We start from the raw sequence: 19,149 nt of genomic DNA, 5'->3' as shown, positions 1-19,149 counted from the left end.
TATTGATTTTTCCTTTTTAGTTTGTTAGTGGTGAATTACTTTGATTGGTTTTTCATTAAACTAACCCTGCATCACTAGGATGAATCTCAGTCTGATATGATGTGTTATACTTTTTATACGTTTTTAGGTTTGGTATACTAAAATTTTATTTGGAATTTTTACATCTCTGTTCATGAAAGACATTGGTCTGTGATTTTCGTGTAATGTCCTTGTTTTGTTTTGGTATGAGGGTAATGCTGGCCTCATTTTCTCAAAGAGTTTATGTAGAATTAGTATAATTTTTTTTCTATCTTTGGTAGAATTCATCAGTGAAGCCATTGAGGCCTGAATTTTTTTCTGTGAGAAGATTTTTGACTGCAGTTTCAAAGTATTTAATAGATGTAGGGCTATTCAGATTATCTATTTCTTGCAAAAGCTTTAGTACAGTGGATCTTGTAAGGAATTTGTCCAGTTTATGAGCATAAAGTTTTTTATAACATTCCCTTAACTTTTTAGTATTTTGTAGACTTTATAGTGCTTGATATTAGTAATTTGTGTCTTCTCATTTTTTTTCTGATCATTCTAATTAGAGGTTTATTTATTGGTCTCAGAAATCATCTTTTTTATTTCATTTTCTATTTTCTTGTTTTCTGATCTTATCCTATTTTCTTTCTTTTACTCCTTTGGGTTTCATCTCTTCTTTCTCTAATCTCCTAAGGTGAAAGCTGAAGCCAGCGATTTGACTCCTGGGATACAATTTTATTCTATTCTGATTTTTAAATTTCAGTACTTTAAAGATGTTGTTGCATTGCTGTCTTGTTTATGTTTCCCATGAGAAATCTGCTTTCCTCATCTTTGTTCTTCTGTAAGTGTGCTTTTATTATCTCTGGCTGCTCTTAAGATTTTCTACTTATCATTTGTTTGGGGCTAAATGATTATAATGTGCTGTGGTGTATTTTTCATCTTATGCTTGTGTTTCTTGAGCTTAGATTTATAGTTTTTGTTGAATTTTCCAAAGTTGACATTATTTCTTCAAGTATTTTTCTTTCTCCCACTCCCTTTACAGGAACTCCATTTAAACTTATATTAAACTCATTAACGTATTGTTTACTTTGAAAGCTTTTCATTTTTTCATTTAAATAGTTTCTATTCCTGTGTCTTCAAGTTCACTAATCTTTTACTAAGTGTAATTTGCTTTAATTCCCATTCAGATATTTTTCTGTTTATACATTCATCTTGGTTTTTATCTCTGTAAGTATCATTTATGTCTTTTTTATATCTTCTGTTTCTACTTAACTTTTTGAACCTATAAGATATACTTATTCTGTGTTAATGTTCTTGTTTGCTAATTCTTATGTTTATTATGTCAATTCTGTGTCAATTTTGATTGTTTTATCACCTCATTATGGGGAGTATTTTCCTGCTTTTTTAAATGCCTTGCAATTTTCTTTAAGTTTATTTATATTGAGAGAGAGAGAGAAAGCACACGTGCATGCCAGGGGAGGGGCAGAGAGAGGGGGAGAGAGAGAATTCCAAGTGGAGCCCTATTTGGGACTCAAACTCATGAACTGTGAGATCATGACTTGAACCAAAACCAAGAGTCGACTGCTTAACCATTTGAGTTACCCAGGCACCCCAATGTCTTGTATTTTTTTATTGGATTCTTGACATTAAAAAAAATTTTTTTAATGTTTATTTTTGAGAGAGAGAGCATGGGCAGGAGAGGGGCAGAGAGGGAGGGAGACACAGAATCTGAAGCAGGCTTTAGGCTCTGAGCCGTTAGCAAAGAGCCCAACACAGAGCTTGAACTCGGGAATGGTGAGATCATGACCTGAGCTGAAGTTGGACACTCAACCTACTGAGCCACCCAGGTGCCCCTGACTACTTTACTTTATAACCACTGTTCTTATTTTACAGATGAAATATTTTCTTCTTATCTGAACCATAATTGTTTTAACAATTAGTCTTTCTTCCATTCCTTCCTCAATGCTGACTTTTACAACCCCTTCTCTCTCCCTTTTGTCTTTGCATAAAGGGTTTCCCTCCCTTCTGTGCCTCTGCCATTTTATCTCCCCCAATTCACATACAGGCACCTCAATCCTGCCAAGCTGTCTCCCTCCAACTGTGGAGATCCTTCTGCCACTCTGCAGATCCACTTCCTGGGTGTTCCAAGTGATCTGACCTTAGTACAGCTATGATGGAGGGATGAGGAAAATCCCGGTCACTCCACTTCTCTACCATAACTCCCTTTGTCTGATTTACATTTTAATACCATCATTCTACTTTAAGGATAATGGATTATAGGGTTACAAGAGCAGTAGCAGGGAGACTTGTTAGGAGGTCATTATATTAATCTAGAACTACGCTGTATAATATTATAGCTACTGGCCGCATATAGCTATTTAAATATAAATTAAATTAAAATAAATTTAGTTCATTAGTCACACCAGCCACATTTCAAGTGTTTAATAGCCACATTCTGTCTAGTGCCTACCATATTGGATAGCATAGATTATAGAACATTTTCATCATCACAGAAAATTCTATTGGATAGCACAGGTCTAGAAGAGGGTGATTTTGGCTTGGGGTAGTATGGAACTATATGTTGGAATAAAATAGATTTGAAAAATGTTTTGGAGTGAACTGGCTTACTCATGTGATGAATCAGGAATAATTCCAAGGTGTTTAGCTTGTGTGGCTGGATGGATGAGGCTGATTAGGGAAGGAGCCATGTAGTTAGAGGGTTTTGGGAATCATATTGTGTTTTTGCCATGTTATATTTGAGGTGCTTATTATCCACGTGCTTATGTCTAGAATGCAGATCTAAAGAGTTTCCTATTCAAGGGAAAAGGCGTAAGTTAGATATATAGATTTGGAAGCGTATTGGTCTGTTAGGGCTGCAGTAACAATACTACAGACTGGTGATGTAAACAACATTTACTTTTCACAGTTCTGGAGGCTGGAAGTCTAAGACCAAGGTATTGGAAGGTTTGGTTTCACCTGAGGCTTCTCTCCTTGGCTTCTGGATAGCTGCCTTCTTGCTGTGTCCTCACATGGCCTTTCCTGTGTGTCTGTGCTTCTAGTGCTGTTGTCTTCTTCTTATAAAGATCAGTTGTACTGGATTAGGGCCTAGCATTATAACCTCATTTAACTTTATCTTTTTAGAGGGCCTATATCCAAATTGTCACATGGTGGGGGGGGGGGGGTCAAGTCTTCAGTTTAAAAATTTTGTGGGGGACACAGTTCAGTTCATAACAGGGACTTAAGAGCATACAGATGTTATCTAGAGCCAAAAGTGCTGAGGAAATATGTGTGTAGGGAGGTAGGGATAGCCTAAGGTCAAGCCTAGGCATAGCAGCATGTAGAGGTCGAGCAAGGGAAGTGGACCCGGCAGTAGGGGATGGAAAGAAGCAGCCACTGAGGTAGGGGCAAAAAGAGAGAATGTGTTACCCTGGAGCAGAGGAAAGAACTTCAGGACAAAGTGTTTTTTCACTTGTGAAGAGTGCTGCTGAGGCTGTGGGGAAGGTAGTATATGGTGTAGAATGTATGTAGAGTATAGAATGTTGGGGAACTGAAAGAAGAACAGAGTGGCTGGAATGTAGTGAGTGAGTATAGTAAGAGATGTATTTCAAAAAGTGGTTGGGGGCCTTGAAGACTTTGAAAGTGTTAGTTTTAATCTAAGAGGGATAGACTTTCTGGAAGAGTTATGGAAGAATTTTAAGCAGTAGAAGGCAAAACATGATCAAGATTTGTGTAATTAAAAAGATCACTCTGGTGGGGTGCCTGGGTGTTAGTTGGGCATCTGACTTCAGCTCAGGTCATGATCTCACAGTTGTGGGTTTGGGCCCCACATCAGGCTCTGTGCTGACAGCTCAGAGCCTGGAGCCTGTGTCAGATTCTATGTCTCCCTATCTCTCTGCCCCTTCCCTGCTTGCACTCTGTCTGTCTGTCTCTCTCTCTCTCTCTCTCTCTCTCTCTCTCAAAAATAAATAAACATTAAAAAATTAAAAAAAAAATCACTCTGGCCATTCATTGTAGGGAGAACTTTCTGGAGGAGGAATCAATAGGTCATAGTCACTGGTGGGTGCTAAAGGGGTGGTTATGAGAAGAAGGTGTCCAGGCTGGATGGCTGTGTGCTTGCTTTATTGAGGTGAGTGATATTGGAAGGGAGATGATGGCAGTTGGGGGAACTCATGAATTCCCTTTTAGACCTTTTTTATTTGAGATGCTAAGAGATATTTAGAGTAAAATGGTAATTCTTTCAAGTCTAAGAACTTTTTTGTTAAGTAGAATTGGGAAGAATTTGAATGCCTGTGTTCTAGTCTCAACTTGAATAAATGAAGCAATCTTAGATACATGGATTATAAAACAAGAGGGTCACAGTTATTTAAGGAGCTCTTAAATACCAAAAAGTACTGGCAAATATTTGCAATGCTACTTTCAGTCATTTTTAATAAGGAATTTTTAATAAGGGAATTAAAAAAAGATGGCTAAGAAAAGAGTTAATGCAAGTGATTTTGTTAGGTGTAAACTTGTTCTTCGTAGGACTAAAGGTTATGGCATCGCTTTAAATATCTTGAATATTATATCATTGACTAATGGAATAGATTATGACTTAAATGATAATGAATTTTCACATAATATTGGATTATGCATATTTTTTCTTTGCTTATCATTTGGAAAGAAAGTATTCTTTCGGTTTTTACTATTTCAGAGATGATCAAAAATAGGAAACTTTAGGTAGTATTTACTGAGTACTACTTATATATAGAAAATTATGCTGTCAAATACTTTGACTTGTATGGCAGTAAGATGTGAAAATTTTGAAAAAAACCTCAAGTTAGCACAATTTAATAACAAGTCTTTTATGATTTTGATTGCATTGGATAGTACTTAGTTTAGTAATATTTTTAGTATAGATTCAAATTCCGGAGAGAGATGGCCATCTGATCTCAAAGAGTTACATTCTTTTTTTTCATTTGAGTTGATATCTCTTTCCATTATTTTATTACAGGACTCTTCCCTGATGTGGGTGGAGGTTATTTTTTGCCACGACTTCAAGGAAAACTTGGCTACTTCCTTGCATTAACTGGATTCAGACTGAAAGGAAGAGATGTGTATGCAGCAGGAATTGCGACACATTTTGTGGATTCTGAAAAGGTAATTGCTTGGATGATTGCATTTTGTGTTGTTAGAATAATTCCTATTGTCCATGGAGGCATTATGAGTGGTTGAGATCACAGGCTTTTGGTTAGACATGGGTCTGAATCCAGGATCTGCCGCTTAAAGCTGTGTGACCTTTGAGACAGTATTTAAGCTCTCCAATCATGTTTCCTTATGTGCAAAATGGAGAGAATTATATCTGGATTCAGGGCTGTTTTGCCTGACACTGTCAGTGCCTAGTTTTTAATGAATGCTTACACTTTGGTCAAAAAAACCCCACACCTTCTTTAAGAAAACCTAATATATAAAGATTTAAATTTATATATAAAAAGATAGGCTTTTATAAAAACATTTTTGAAAGGTCTTCTCAATTGTGAGTTTCCTTACCAGTGCATTTAAGGGTTCCATTTGTAAAATAGTCTTAAAAACTTTTCTAAAGAGTATCTGTTGCAAGGGACACATGTTGCTTATCTGTCTCTCTTTTTAACAGTGTGGCTGATTTTCTTAGCACAGTATAGCATAGTGACAGAGAACTGCAGACAGACAGCTTGAGTTTAAATCCTAGGTTGAATTTAGCTTCTTTATCACCCAGTTTTCTCATTTCCAAATGGGGATGGCAGTTTCTACCATAGTAGTTGAATCTCTTCGTGGTAAATGTAAGAGAAAATCCAATTCAATGTGGTTTTGCCTCAGAATTCCCAGTAAGAGATTTGGGATTTATTCTGCTTCAACTGGCTTAGCTCACTCTCATTGAACTGGCTTATATCACCCTTGAACCCGAAAGTGGGTTAGCCTGTATCAACTAGCCCACCTTGCTAATGTGCTCCATTAATGTGTTCCATTTCTGGAACTATGGGGTGAACTTAGCTTTCCAGGATGCACATAGGTCTCTAAATGAATATCTGATCTTGAAGGAGATGTTTTGGGATAGGAGAAGGAATATTATAAAAAAGTATAAAGTACAGGGGCATCTGGGTGGCTCAGTTGGTTGAGTGTCCAACTTTGGCTCAGGTCATGATCTCACGGTCCGTGAGTTTGAGCCCTGTGTCGGGCTCTGTGCTGACAGCTCAGAGCCTGGAGTGTGCTTTGGATTCTGTGTCTCCCTCTCTCTCTGCCCCTAACCCACTCTCATTCTGTCTGTCTCTCTCAAAAATAAATAAACATTAAGAAAAAAAAAGTATAAAGTACACAAAGTTGAAAATTGTTTCCTGTACACTGTTAGGAGGGCCTTCTATCACATTTGCTTGAAGTTTCAGATCTTTCTCCATGTTATGGGCATCCACAGTCACATTGAGTAGGGGGTGGTCCCATTCTTCTCTTTAGGTGTAATAGGAAGCAAACATAGGAGTCCATTATCTCTTCTGGAGGGACAATCTTGAATAGAGCAGAATTTAGTTAAGGATGGGAGACAGTGCTAATGCACAACCTATTCCCTTCTCTCTCATACAGAGAAAGTACTCAGTGGATTGAAAGGAGGGAAAACTTATAAGAAGGGACTGGAAGTTTTCCCACAGAGGTTGCAGTTCAGCTAAGCCTTAAGATCAGTTTTGTCAGGAAAAGGCATTCTGGATAGAGAAAACATGTAATAAGCAAGCTCATGGGCAGGAAAGCATTTGGTACGTTTTGGAAACAATAAAAAGTCCCATTTGTTGAGCTTAGAACAGGTATGTGAGGGATATAGATGGAGAGTTAAGTGTGGCTGTATGGTATAGCTGTGCATTGACTATAGTAGCCATTAGTCACATGTGGGGCAATTTTAGTTAAAATTTGTAATTCAGATCTTTGGTTGCAATACTACATTTCAAGTGTCTAATAGCCAGAGAGAAACAAAGATGAATGTCTCTCTTTCTCCTCTTTATTTTCTTCCATCTTTATCCAATTCCTTGCAAGGTATGTGCTGTGTGGGAATGTGTGTGCATTCAACTTCAGAGAAAATTTCCTTCACTGATTCAGCTGAAGAGAGCACATCATAATTTTAAGACAAGTATTTTTAAAAAGAATATAAGGTTCCTAAAAAAAAAAGTCTGTTTCTTTTGGGTTTCAAGTGTTTTCTTTTCTTTTTTTTTTTTTTTCCTTTTTTAGTTGGGCATGTTAGAAGAAGATTTGATAGCCCTAAAATCACCTTCAAAAGAAAATATTGCGGATGTCTTAGAAGCTTACCATACAAAGGTAATCTTTCAGTATTCTAACTTCAGAGATTAATTCATGGGAAAGAGGGAGTGATTGAACAATTAGCAGTTGGTGGATATAAATATGCTGAGATTAATTTTCTTTAAAGCTTGATGGAAGGATCACTGCTTCACAATTGTTAGGATAGTCATCTGAGAAGACGACTTCTTTGCTGCACAACTGCACAGCTTATCTTCTCATTGCTGGTGAATATCAGTGCATAACCTTGTGATTGGCCCTTGCAAGGGCTTTTTACAGTACACTGTGACATGTCTGTAATGGATGGTTCAGTGTTGACCCTGTTGAGCTGCTAAAGTGAAACTCTGGTACATATCTAAATATAATAATAAAATATATCGCAGTGTCACTTGTAATTCCTTATGTTATTTAACTTTCTTTTAAGAGCCAAAACTCTCTAAAAATGTTATATGACTTTTTATTAAACTTGATGGGTTGAATACATGCTCCCTTCTAAAACCCCACTTGGCGCCTGGGTGGCGCAGTCGGTTAAGCGTCCGACTTCAGCCAGGTCACGATCTCGCGGTCCGTGGGTTCGAGCCCCGCGTCGGGCTCTGGGCTGATGGCTCAGAGCCTGGAGCCTGTTTCCGATTCTGTGTCTCCCTCTCTCTCTGCCCCTCCCCCGTTCGTGCTCTGTCTCTCTCTGTCCCAAAAATAAATAAACGTTGAAAAAAAAAAATTTAAAACCCCACTTAATTGTAATGAAGGAATAAAAAAGGTGCAAATCCACAAAGAACAGAAAAGGAGAAAGTGGCAGGAATGAGATGTCAATATTTTGGAAGGCTGAAAACAGAAGGATGAGGGCAGCTACTTTAAATTTATTTATTTATTTATTTAACATTTATTTATTTTTGAAACCGAGAACGTGGACGGGGGAGGGGCAGAGAGAGAGGGAGACACAGAATCTGAAACAGGCTCCAGGCTCTGAGCTGTCAGGACAGAGCCCGATGCAGCGCTCGAACTCACGAACTGCCAAGATCATGACCTGAGCCGAAGTCAGAAGCTTAACTGACTGAGCCGCCCAGGCGCCCCTAGGGGGCAGCTACTTTAGATTTGAGAACACTGAAGTCTTATCTTTCAGTGGGGGAAGGCAGTAAGAAGCAAGCCAGTTCTTGCTGTGTGTGCTCTGTAAGGTACCAGGGTCCTCTGAAGACTGGGGTGTGGAGATGGACAGAAAAAACAAGAGGATCCCTTCAAATTTTTATAAGGAGCAGTTAGGCCTCCAGAAGTCTTCCTCCTGTAGCAGCAACTAACCTTTCATAGCCTGACTGAAGATTGGAAATTTACTCCTTAGATCAAATCAAACAGACCTTGCTGACTGAGGGAAAGGAGCAGGTTCTTCCAAAAAAAAAAAAAAAAGAGGCATAACATAGTGAATAGGAATACCCCTAGCCTCTTCTTCTAGTTAGCTTCCAAACTATTAAATATCCTCTATCTTAGTTTGGGCAGCTATAATAAAAACACCATTAAGTTTGATGGCTTAAACAATAGAAACTTATTTCTCACAGTTCTGGAGGCTGGAAATTCCAAAGATTTGGTGTCAGTTAAATTCTTGGTGAGGACCCTCTTCCTGGTTTGCAGATGACCTCCTTCTTGCTGTGTCCTTACACAGCAAAGTGAACTCTCTCAGGTCTCTTCTTATAAGGATGCTAATCCCATCATGAGGGCTCCACCCTCTTGACCTAATTATCTCCCAAAGGCACCATCTCCAAATACCATCACTTTGGGGATTAAAGTTTCAGCATGAATTTTGGGGTGACACAAACATTCGGTCAATGGCACCATCCCACTTCCAAGCAGTACATTTGAAGAAAAAGAAAAAACTGTTTCCGATTCTGTGTCTCCCTCTCTCTCTGCCCCTCCCCCGTTCATGCTCTGTCTCTCTCTGTCCCCAAAATAAATAAACGTTGAAAAAAAAAATTAAAAAAAAAAAAAAAAAGAATGAAGAAAAAGAAAAAAAAACTATAGATGTTGCCACTTGAGGACTTCCCCTCCCCCCCCCCCCCCCCACCTCCAGGGAACATCCAGGTCTTTGCCTGATATCTGTAATGCTTCCGACAATTGATAATCCTATAACTACGATTGACTTTACACATAAAGCTACTTAATTGTAATACTTCACACTAAAATTTTTTATGCTAAGTGTAAAAACAAAGAAGGCACTTGAAACAAGCAGACAATGCAGGGAGGAGAAAGAGAAAGAGGGAGGAAGGAAAGGAAGAAAAACTATAACTGTTAAAACTTTTATGGTTCTGATAAGAGGAAAATATTTCATCTGTGAAATAAGAACAGAAGTTATAAAGTAAGGTATTCAGGGACGTCTGGGTGTCTCAGTTGGTTGAGCAGGTCATGATCTTGTGGTTTGAGAGTTCGAGCCCTGCATTAGGCTCTGTGCTGACAGCTCAGAGCCTGGGGCCTGCTTCAGATTCTTTGTCTCCCACTCTCTGCCGCTCCCCCACTCATGCTCTGTCTCTCTCTCTCTCAAAAATAAAAATTAAAAATGAAAGCAATAAAATAAAGTAGTCAAAGAATAAAAGAGAAGTGTGATTAACAAAAGGGGAAAACCCCACAACAGATTAGATTAAAATTGAAGGTGGAAGAAAACTGTAACAAGACAGAAAGGTTAATAACATGGAAAATGAAGAGAAAGGAAGATTAGAGGTATTATTCCAGGAGGTCTAATATCTTATTATTAGGAATTCATAACAGAGAAGTGAGAGGGGAGGAAATCTTTAGAAAAATAGTATAAGAATTTTATCCAGAACTCAAGAACATGAATATGGATTCACAGAGCCCCTGAATGTTCAGTGCTATGACTGTGAACACAAAGCACATGAGGATTTCACCAGATTTTTGTCAAAGCATTTGACAGTCTCTCATGTTGGGTAAATATAGCATGAATTATAGTGTGTGGGAGTTGAAGGGCCTTATCAAACAGTTCTGTTAAATTTGAGGGTATTAGTCTATAAATAAAGTCATGTTGGCCTTTTTCAGTTTTTTAGAATTTTTCTCAGTGAATTGGATGAGACTGTTGACAGCATTTTGATCAAATTGACTTGAAACTAAGAAAAAAAATTAGGCGAAAGAATATGGATTAAAAAAATCACTCTCTGTGTTTTCCTTTACTCTCCCACTACTACCACACTCATAACACTTTTGACACCAAATGTGTGTGCACACATCAAGCAATTCTCTGCAACACCAGATGGATGTCCAGTACTCCGTTTTAATCCTGTCTACCTGGAGTTAGCATCAGATACCACACCCTAATGTCTCAGTCCCACAAAACTGACCCCATTTCAGATGCCAGTCACAAGTCCCAACTTGTCACTTCTGACTGGTTGGCCATAAACTGGGGTTCTCATGACCCCTTCCTTGGGTTTGAGAATTTGCCAGAATTTCTCATAGAACTCAGGGAAACAGTGTTTTTGGTTTATTATAAAGGATACAGTAAAAGATACGAATGAATAGTCCAGTAAATGGTACACAGGGCAAGGTCTAGAAGGGTCTCAAGCCCAGGAGCTTCTGTCCCAGTGAGGTTGGGGTGTACCACTTTGCCCACTTGGAGATGTGTTCACTAACCTGGAAGCTCTCCATCCTATTGGATTTTTATGGAGGCTTTATTATGTAGTCACTGTTGATTAAACTATTGGCCATTGGTGACTGAACTCAGTCCACAACCTCTTTCCCCTCACTGGAGATGGAGGGAAGTGGGGAGGTGGTACTAGTGTGGGGGAGGGACTTTCAGTCTCACCCTCTAATCACTGGTTGGTTTCCCTGGAAGTCAGCCCCTTTCTTTTCCAGAAGTCCCCTCATTAACTTGAACTCTAGTGTGGTCTGAAGGGGCTTGTTATGAATAACAAAAGACCCATTTCACCTTTATTTTAGGAACCCAGGACAAAAGACCAAATACTACAAAACGATGCCCTGTTTAGAGAAATTCCAAGGTTTGGGGGAGCTAAGAGCCAGCAACAAAGAACAAATGTATGGGCAAAGACTAAATATGTATTTTTTATATTTTTTTAAGATTTTATTTTTAAGTAATCTCTACCTCCAAGTTAGGGCTCAAACCCACAACTCCAAAATCAAGAGTCACATGCTCGACTGACTGAGCCAGCTGGTTGCCCTTGTATTTCTTATTTTAAATCACAGGATCACAATAGAGATAAGTGAAAATTTTGAATTTCCATCCAAAGTACCAAATTTATAAAGTATAGCACAGGAGAAATGTAGCCTACAATGGGACTGGTTTAAAAAAAATAGCAGCATAATAGAACTGCCTGAAAACTAACTCAGGCTTAGTCTTATTAGTAAAAGTGTTGTACCCAGAACAAACAAGGATATGTGGAGCCCTGCTATACTTTGCTATGACCCAGTCATACCTGTAGCTAATATAGAAGGACTGGACCTGGTTTGTGAGGGAACACGAAACTGTTCTGTGTGAGAAGAGAGGTGGAAGTAGGATTAACTAGCACTATAAACAGGAAAGGACTAGTTTGGTCCAGAATAAAAAAAAAAAAATCCTAATTGTTCAATCATTTGTGAGTTCCTTCCTGAGGTACTGTTTTCTGTCCCTGGAGGTCAGCGCTACAGAGATAACAGTCATGTTGTAGGAATTTCCATACCAAATGGAAATTTGGACAGGATGATTTCTCAGGTCCCTTAAAATGCTTAATTCATTGACATATTTTAATGATGTAGCATATATAATGAATTCTACATAAAAATACAAGAACATATTTTGCCTTTCACACTTTTAAGGCCTACTCTGGAAAAATACAGTCTGGATTTTCAGTTATTTATGAGCTTGTTGGATATAATTTGACTGAAAGTGATAATTTGACTCAAAGTGTATTATTAAATTTGATGACATTTTAAAGGATTTTTAGAAGATTTGGGTTACTTCAAGTTAATTATGAGATTTTTTTTTTCCCAAACAGTCCAAGATTGATCAAGACAAGTCTTTTATACTTGAGGAACACATGGACAAAATAAACAGGTACTTAAAGGGAGGTCTTAGTATATTTGTTCTTTTGGAAGGACTGTATTAAATTGAATTTGCTAACATTTTTACATTGTGTTTGGAAATGCACTGAATTCTGAGATTAGATAGCATAGTGCTTTTATTTTCACTTTTTAAAGTAGCTTCTTGCTTACTCTTTCAGAGGGATTAAATCCATATACTTTATCATGCTGATTCATTTTAGTGCAAAACATCTTTTTTTAATGGGAAAGAGGCTAGAAAATAACAATTGAATTATCTTTTATTTTTGTAAAGTCATTTTTTACAGAGTTCTTATGAAGCTGATCAGCCAAGAATTTTTTTGTGCAGTGATTTGAGAGATTGACAGACTGGCTTAAGGAACATAAGAGGAGGAAAATTACTGGAAAATAAGACATCTACCTCTAATTTTAGAAGCATCAGTTTTTCACAGTTACAATATTTATTTACATATAATAGACGCAAGAAAGCAAAAAAAAGAAAAATTTGGCTTTGTGTTGAATTAATGAAAGCAGACTGCAAACACCCAGAGAAGCAGTGTTTTATTTCATCATCCTGTAAAGTATCTTGGAAATTTTTTCATTATTGAAATGCAGTTTGGGGAAAGCCTGTGTTTATATTCATTGCTATTTTGGAAAGAAGAAATTGCTTGCAGATTGGTGAAATCATGTGTTTCCTTTTTTATAGTTGCTTCTCAGCCAATACTGTGGAACAGATTATTGAAAATTTACAGCAAGATGGTTCATCTTTTGCCTTAGAACAGTTGAAGGTAATATATGGTTCATTTCTGCTCTGAGTGTGGTGGATTTTGTGATAGGGAAACCTCCTTGAAGGGCATCAGAGCTCCATGGTGGTGACACTGCACAGTTTTTTGTTTTTTGGTTTTTTTCCTGAGCTCATTTGAGACTCAGAAAGCAATTTCACAAAACCTTTATCTATACCCAAGTGTCTTGTCTACCTGCTGGATGTTTATAGCAAAGCTGAGCTGTTTTTAGGTCCTGTGACTGTAACAGAGACTTCAGTAAGCATGCTTCATCTCCCTGTAGTCCTCCTTGTCCTGGGGAGAAACATTTAAGGACATTTTTATTAGAAAGGCTGGGTCATTGGAGAATAGTCTTCTTATAATATATTGCAATTTGTGCCTTTAATCTATATATTCTATTTAATATGCAGCAGATCAATATATGGTCTTTCTAAGCAACAGTGATAAAAATAAAAAAAAAAATGATCCTTTTCAAACTAATAAGAGGCCCCATCCATAGCCATAGCTGAATTTTAAGCAGTGTTCGCTGGTGTTAGGCACACTTTGATCTTTCTACAAGGTGACTCAACAGGTAACAGCAGAAGAAAAGCTGTTTTTGTGTAAAGGAGTGCACACTGGATACTGATGTGCTTGGAACTACAATATAATTATGAAACTTGGAATATTTCAGACTTCTACATAAAGGAAAGAAAAAAAGTGTTTCCTTATACTTTCTTTTTCTTTTTTCTAATTCAAATCTTAGTTAATATACAGTGCAATATTGGTTTCAGGAATAGAATTCAGTAATTCATTACTTACTTATAACACCCAGTGCTCATCACAAGTGCTGTCCTTAGTACCCATCACCCGTCTAGCCCATCTCCCACCCACCTCCCTCCATCAACTCTGTTTGTTCTCTATCGTTAAGAGTCTCTTATGATTTGATTCCCTCTTTTCTCCTCCCTGTCTTCCCATATATTCACCTGTTTTGTTTCTTAAATTCCACATATGAATGAAATGATGGTATTTGACTTACTTTGCTGATTGACTTAGTTTGCTTAGTATAATACATTCTAGCTCCATTCATGTCATTACAAATGGCAAGATTTCATTCTTTTTGATGCCTGATACTCCTGTGTGTGTGTGTGTGTGTGTGTGTGTGTGTGTGTGTGTGTGTGTGTGTATACACCACATCTTTTTTATCCACTCATCAGTTGATGGACATGTGGGCTCTCTCCATAGTTTGGCTATTGTTGATAATGCTGCTATAAACATCAGGGTGCATGTACCCCTTTCAATGTGTATTTTTGTATCCTTCAGGTAAATACCTAGTGCAATTGCTGGATCATAGGGTAATTCTATTTTTAACGATTTGAGGAACCTCCATACTGTTCTCCAGAGTGGCTGCACCAGTTTGTGTTCCCATCAACAGTGCAAGAGTGTTCCTCTTTCACTGCATCCTTACTAACACCTGTTGTCTCTTGTGTTAATTTTAGCCACTCTGACAGGTGCCAGGTGGTATCTCATTGTGGTTTTGATTTGTATTTCCCTGATAATGAGTGATGTTCAGCATCTTTTCATGTGTCTGTTGGCCATCTGGATATCTTCTTTGGAAAAATGTCTATTCATGACGTCTGCCCATTTCTTTACTGGTTGGTTGTTTTTGGGGTGTTGGATTTGATAAGTTCTTTATAGATTTTGGATACTAACCCTTTATCATATATGTCATTTACAAATATCTTTTCCCATTGTGTAGGCTGTCTTTGAGTTTTGTTGATTGTCTCCTTCTCTGTGCAGAGAAGATCTTGATGAGGTCCCAGTAGTTCATGTTTGCTTTTGTTTCCCTTGCCTTTGGCAACATGTGCACTAAAAAGTTGCTCTAGCAGAGGTTAAAGAGGTTGCTGCCTGTGTTCTACTGTAGGATTTTGATGGTTTCCTGTCTCACATTTAGCTCTTTCATACATTTTGAATGTGTCTGGTGTAAGAAAGTGTTCCAATTTTTCTACATGTTGCCATCCAGTTTTCCCAACACCATTTGTTGAAGAGACCTTGTTTCCATTGGATAGTCTTTCCTGCTTTGTCAAAGATTTGTTGACCATATAGTTGTGGGTCAATTTCTGGGTTGTCTATTCTGTTCCATTGGTCTATATGTCTGTTTTTGTGCCAATACCATACTCTCTTGATGACCTCAGCTTTGTAATATAGCTTGAAATCCAGACTTGTGATTCCTCCAGTTTTGTTTTTCTTTTTCAGGATTGCTTTGGCTATTTGGGGTCTGTTGTGGTTCTGTACACATTTTAGGATTGTTTTAGCTCTGCGAAGAATGCTGGTGATATTTTGATAGGGATTCCATTAAGTGTGTAGATTGCTTTGGGCAGTATAGACATTTCAACAATGTTTGTTCTTCCAATCCATGAGCAAGGAATGTTTTTCCATTTCATTGTGTCCTCTTCAACTTCTTTCATGTCTTCTGTAGTTTTCAGAATACAGATCTTTTACCTCTTTAATTAGGTTTATTCCTAGGTATCTTATTGTTCTTGGTGCGATTATAAATGGAATCAATTCCTTGATATCTTTTTCTGCTGCTTCATTATTGTTCGAAATGCACCAGATTTCCGAACGTTGTTTTCATATTCTGCGACTTTGCTGAATTCATGCATTAGTTGTAGCAATTCTTTGGTGGAGTCTTTTGGGTTTTCCACATAGAGTATCGTGTCGTCTGCAAATACTGAAAGTTTGACTTTTTCCTTGCCAATTTGTATGCCCTTTATTTCTTTTTGTTGCCTGACTGCTAAGGCTAAGACTTCTAGTCTTAAATAGTAGTGGTGAGAGTGGGCATCTTTATTTTGTTCCTAACCATAAGGGAAATGCTTTGTTCCTAACCATAAGGGAAATGCTCTCAGTCTTTCCCTGTTAAGGAAGATATTAGCTGTGTGCCTTTCATATATGGTCTTGATGATGTTGAGGTATTTTCCATCTGTCCCTACTTTGTTGAGGGTTTTTGTCAAGAATGGATGCTGTATTTTTCAGATGCTTTTTCTCCATCTATTGACAGGATCATATGGTTCTTATCTATTCTTTTATTAATGTGGTGTATAACATTGACTGATTTGTGAATATGGAACCAGCCCTGCAGCCCAGGAATAAATCCTACTTGATCATGGTGAATAATTCTTTTAATGTACTGTTGAATTCACTTTGCTGGTATCTTGTTGAGAATTTTTGCACCCAGGTTTATCAGGGATATTGGCCTATAATTCTTTTTGGTGGGGTCTTTGGTTTTGGAATCAAGGTAATGCTGGCTTCATAGAATGAGTTTGGAAGCTTTCCTTCCATTTCTATTTTTTTGGAACAGTTTGAGAATAGGTATTAAATCTTCTTTAAATGTCTGGTAGAATTCCCCTGGGAAGCCATCTGGCCCAGGACTCTAGGAGGTTTTATATTTGTTGGGAGATTTTTGATTAGTGATTGAATTTCTTTGCTGGTTACAGGTCTCTTCAGATTTTCTATTTCTTCTTTTTTCAGTTTTGGTACTTTGTAGGTTTCTAGGATTTTGTCCATTTCTACCAGATTGCCCAGTTTGCTGGCATATATTTTTTCATAGTATTCTCTCTTAATTTGTATTTCTGTAATGTTTATTGTGATATCTCCTCTTTCCTTTGTGATTTTGTCTATTTGGATCCTTTCTCTTTTTGATAAATCTGGCTAAAGGTTTATCAATTTTGTTTATTCTTTTAAAGAACCAGCTCTTGGTTTTGTTGATCTGTTCTACTGTTTTTGTTGTTGTTGCTGTTTCTAGATTGTTTACTTCTGCTGTAATCTTTATTATTTCCCTTCTGCTGGCTTTAGGCTTTCTATGCTCCTTTTCTGGCTCCTTTAGGTGCCAGATCTTTGGGCACCTTTCTTGCTTGGGTGCAAGATTTGGGAACTTTCTTGCTTCTTGAGATAGGCCTCAATTGTAACATACGTTCCTCTTAGCACTGCCTTTGCTACATCCCAAAGAGTTTGGACTGTCATATTTTCATTTCTGTTTGCTTCCATTTTTTTATTCTTTAATTTCCTGGTAACCCATTCGTTCTTTGGTAGGATACCCTTTAACCTCCATGTATTTGAGGGCTTTCCAAATTTTTTCTTGTGTTTAATTACAAGTCATTGCATTGTGATTTGAAAATCTGCATGGTATGATCTTGATCTTTTTATATTTGTTGAGGGCTGATTTGTGACCCAGTATGTAATCTATTCTGTAGAATGTTCCTGTGCGCTTGAGAAGAATGTGTATTCTGCTGCTTTAGGATGAAATGTTCTGAATATGTTTGTTAAGCCCATTGGTGTAATGTGTCATTTAAAGCTATTGTTTACATTGGGCATCTGGGTGGCTTCAGTCAGTTGGGCATCTGACGTTGGCTCAGGTTATGATCTTGCAGTTCGGGAGTTTGAGCCCCTCATTGGGCTCTGTGCTGACAGCTCAGAGCCTGGATCCTGCTCCGGATTCTGTGTCTCCCTCTGTCTCTGCCCCTCCCCAGCTCGCGTGTGTGTGCTTGCTTGCTCGCTCGCTCTCTCTCTCTCTCTCTCTCTCTCTCAAAAATAAATAAGCATTAAAAAAAATTGTAATAAAAAAAACAACAACACCAAAGCCATTGTTTTCTTGTTGATGATCTTCCTTGTTTAGGTGATCTGCCCTTTGTTGTAAGTGGGATGTTAAAGTCCCCTGTTATTACTGTGTCATTATCAATGAGTTTGTTATTAATTGATTTATATATTTGAGTGCTTTCAAATTGTGGGTATAGTTACAATTGTTAGCTGCTCTTGATGGATAGACCCCTTAATTATGATATAATGCCCTTCTTCATTCATCTCTTGTTACAATCTTTGTTTTAAAATGTAGTTTGTCTAATTATGGCTATGCTGGCTTTCCTTTGATGTCCATTAGCATGATAGATGATTTTCCATCCCCTCACTTTCAATCTGCAGGTGTCTTTAGGTCTAAAATAAGTCTCTTGTAAGCTGCATATAGATGGATCTTGTTTTTTTATTCATTCTGAAACCTTAGGTCTTTTGATTAGGGCATTTAGTCCATTAACATTCAGAGTGATTATTGAAAGATGTGAATTTAGTGCCATTGTGTTACCTGTGGAGTTGGTGTTTCTGGTGATTCTCTGGTCCTTTCTGGTCTTTGATGCTTTGTTGTTGTTGTTGTTGTTGTTGTTGTTTTGTTTTGTTTTGTCTTTTGGAGGTTGGGGGAGGTTTCTGTCTGTACCCAAAGAGTCCCCCTTAAAATTTCTTGCGGGGCTGGTTTAACGGTCACAAACCCCTTTAGTTTTTGTCTGGGAACCTCTGTCTCTCCTTCTGTTCTGAATGGCAGCCTTGCTGGATAAAGCATTCTTAGCTGCATATTTTTCCCATTCAGTACATTGAATATTTTCTGCCACTGCCATCTGGCCTGCCACGTTTCAGTGGATAGATCTTCTGGTAACCTTATGTGTTTACCATTGGAGGTTAAGGACCTTTTGTCCCTGGCTGCTTTCACAATTCTCTCTTTATCTTTGTATTTTGCAAGTTTCACTATGATATGTTGTGCTGTTGACCTGTTTTTGTTGATCTTGAGGAGAATTCTCTGTGCCTTTTGGGCTTGAGTGCCTGTTTCCTTCCCCAGGTTAGGGAGATCCTCAGCTATAATTTGCTCAAATAAGCCTTCTACCCCTTTTTCCCAATCCTCTTCTTCTGAGACTCCTATGATACCTATATTGTTTCGCTTGATGGAATTGTAGAGTTCCCTAACGATCTAATAGTTTTGTTTCCTTCTCTTCAGCTTCATTATTTTACATAATTTTATCTTCTATATCACCTATTCTCTCCTCTGCTGCTTCATTCCTCATTGTGACTCTATCGTGTTGATTTTGCATCTCAGTTATCACATTTCTTATTTTAGCCTGACTAGTTTTTAGGTCTTTGATCTCTGCAGCAAGGGTTTTTCTGGTGTCTTCTATGCTTTTTCAAGCCCAGCTAGTAGTCTTAGGACTGATGTTCTAAATTCTTGTTCAGATAATATTGCTTATGTCTGTTTTGGGCAAGTCCC

General features: G+C 37.8%; 1 protein-coding gene across 4 annotated transcripts in view; it reads left to right on the top strand.

Moving 5' to 3' along the window:
• The window catches only part of HIBCH (3-hydroxyisobutyryl-CoA hydrolase), a 95,149-nt gene that overhangs the window by 58,700 nt on the left and 17,300 nt on the right, over positions 1-19,149 (top strand). For 3 of the 4 annotated variants that reach the window (XM_045480517.1, XM_045480516.1, XM_045480515.1), the window contains 5 exons: positions 4,994-5,139; positions 7,225-7,311; positions 11,218-11,313; positions 12,270-12,328; positions 13,019-13,100. In XM_045480517.1, coding sequence (XP_045336473.1) covers positions 4,994-5,139; positions 7,225-7,311; positions 11,218-11,313; positions 12,270-12,328; positions 13,019-13,100 — 470 coding nt within the window. The remainder of the gene's footprint in view (positions 1-4,993; positions 5,140-7,224; positions 7,312-11,217; positions 11,314-12,269; positions 12,329-13,018; positions 13,101-19,149) is intronic. The other variant, XM_045480518.1, reaches the window with a different exon arrangement.

The sequence above is a fragment of the Leopardus geoffroyi genome, chromosome C1 (genome assembly GCF_018350155.1).
Source record: "Leopardus geoffroyi isolate Oge1 chromosome C1, O.geoffroyi_Oge1_pat1.0, whole genome shotgun sequence".
NCBI classification, from domain to species: domain Eukaryota; kingdom Metazoa; phylum Chordata; class Mammalia; order Carnivora; family Felidae; genus Leopardus; species Leopardus geoffroyi.
Note: the sequence above shows the minus strand (reverse complement) of the source record. Positions and strands in the feature narration are given on the sequence as shown.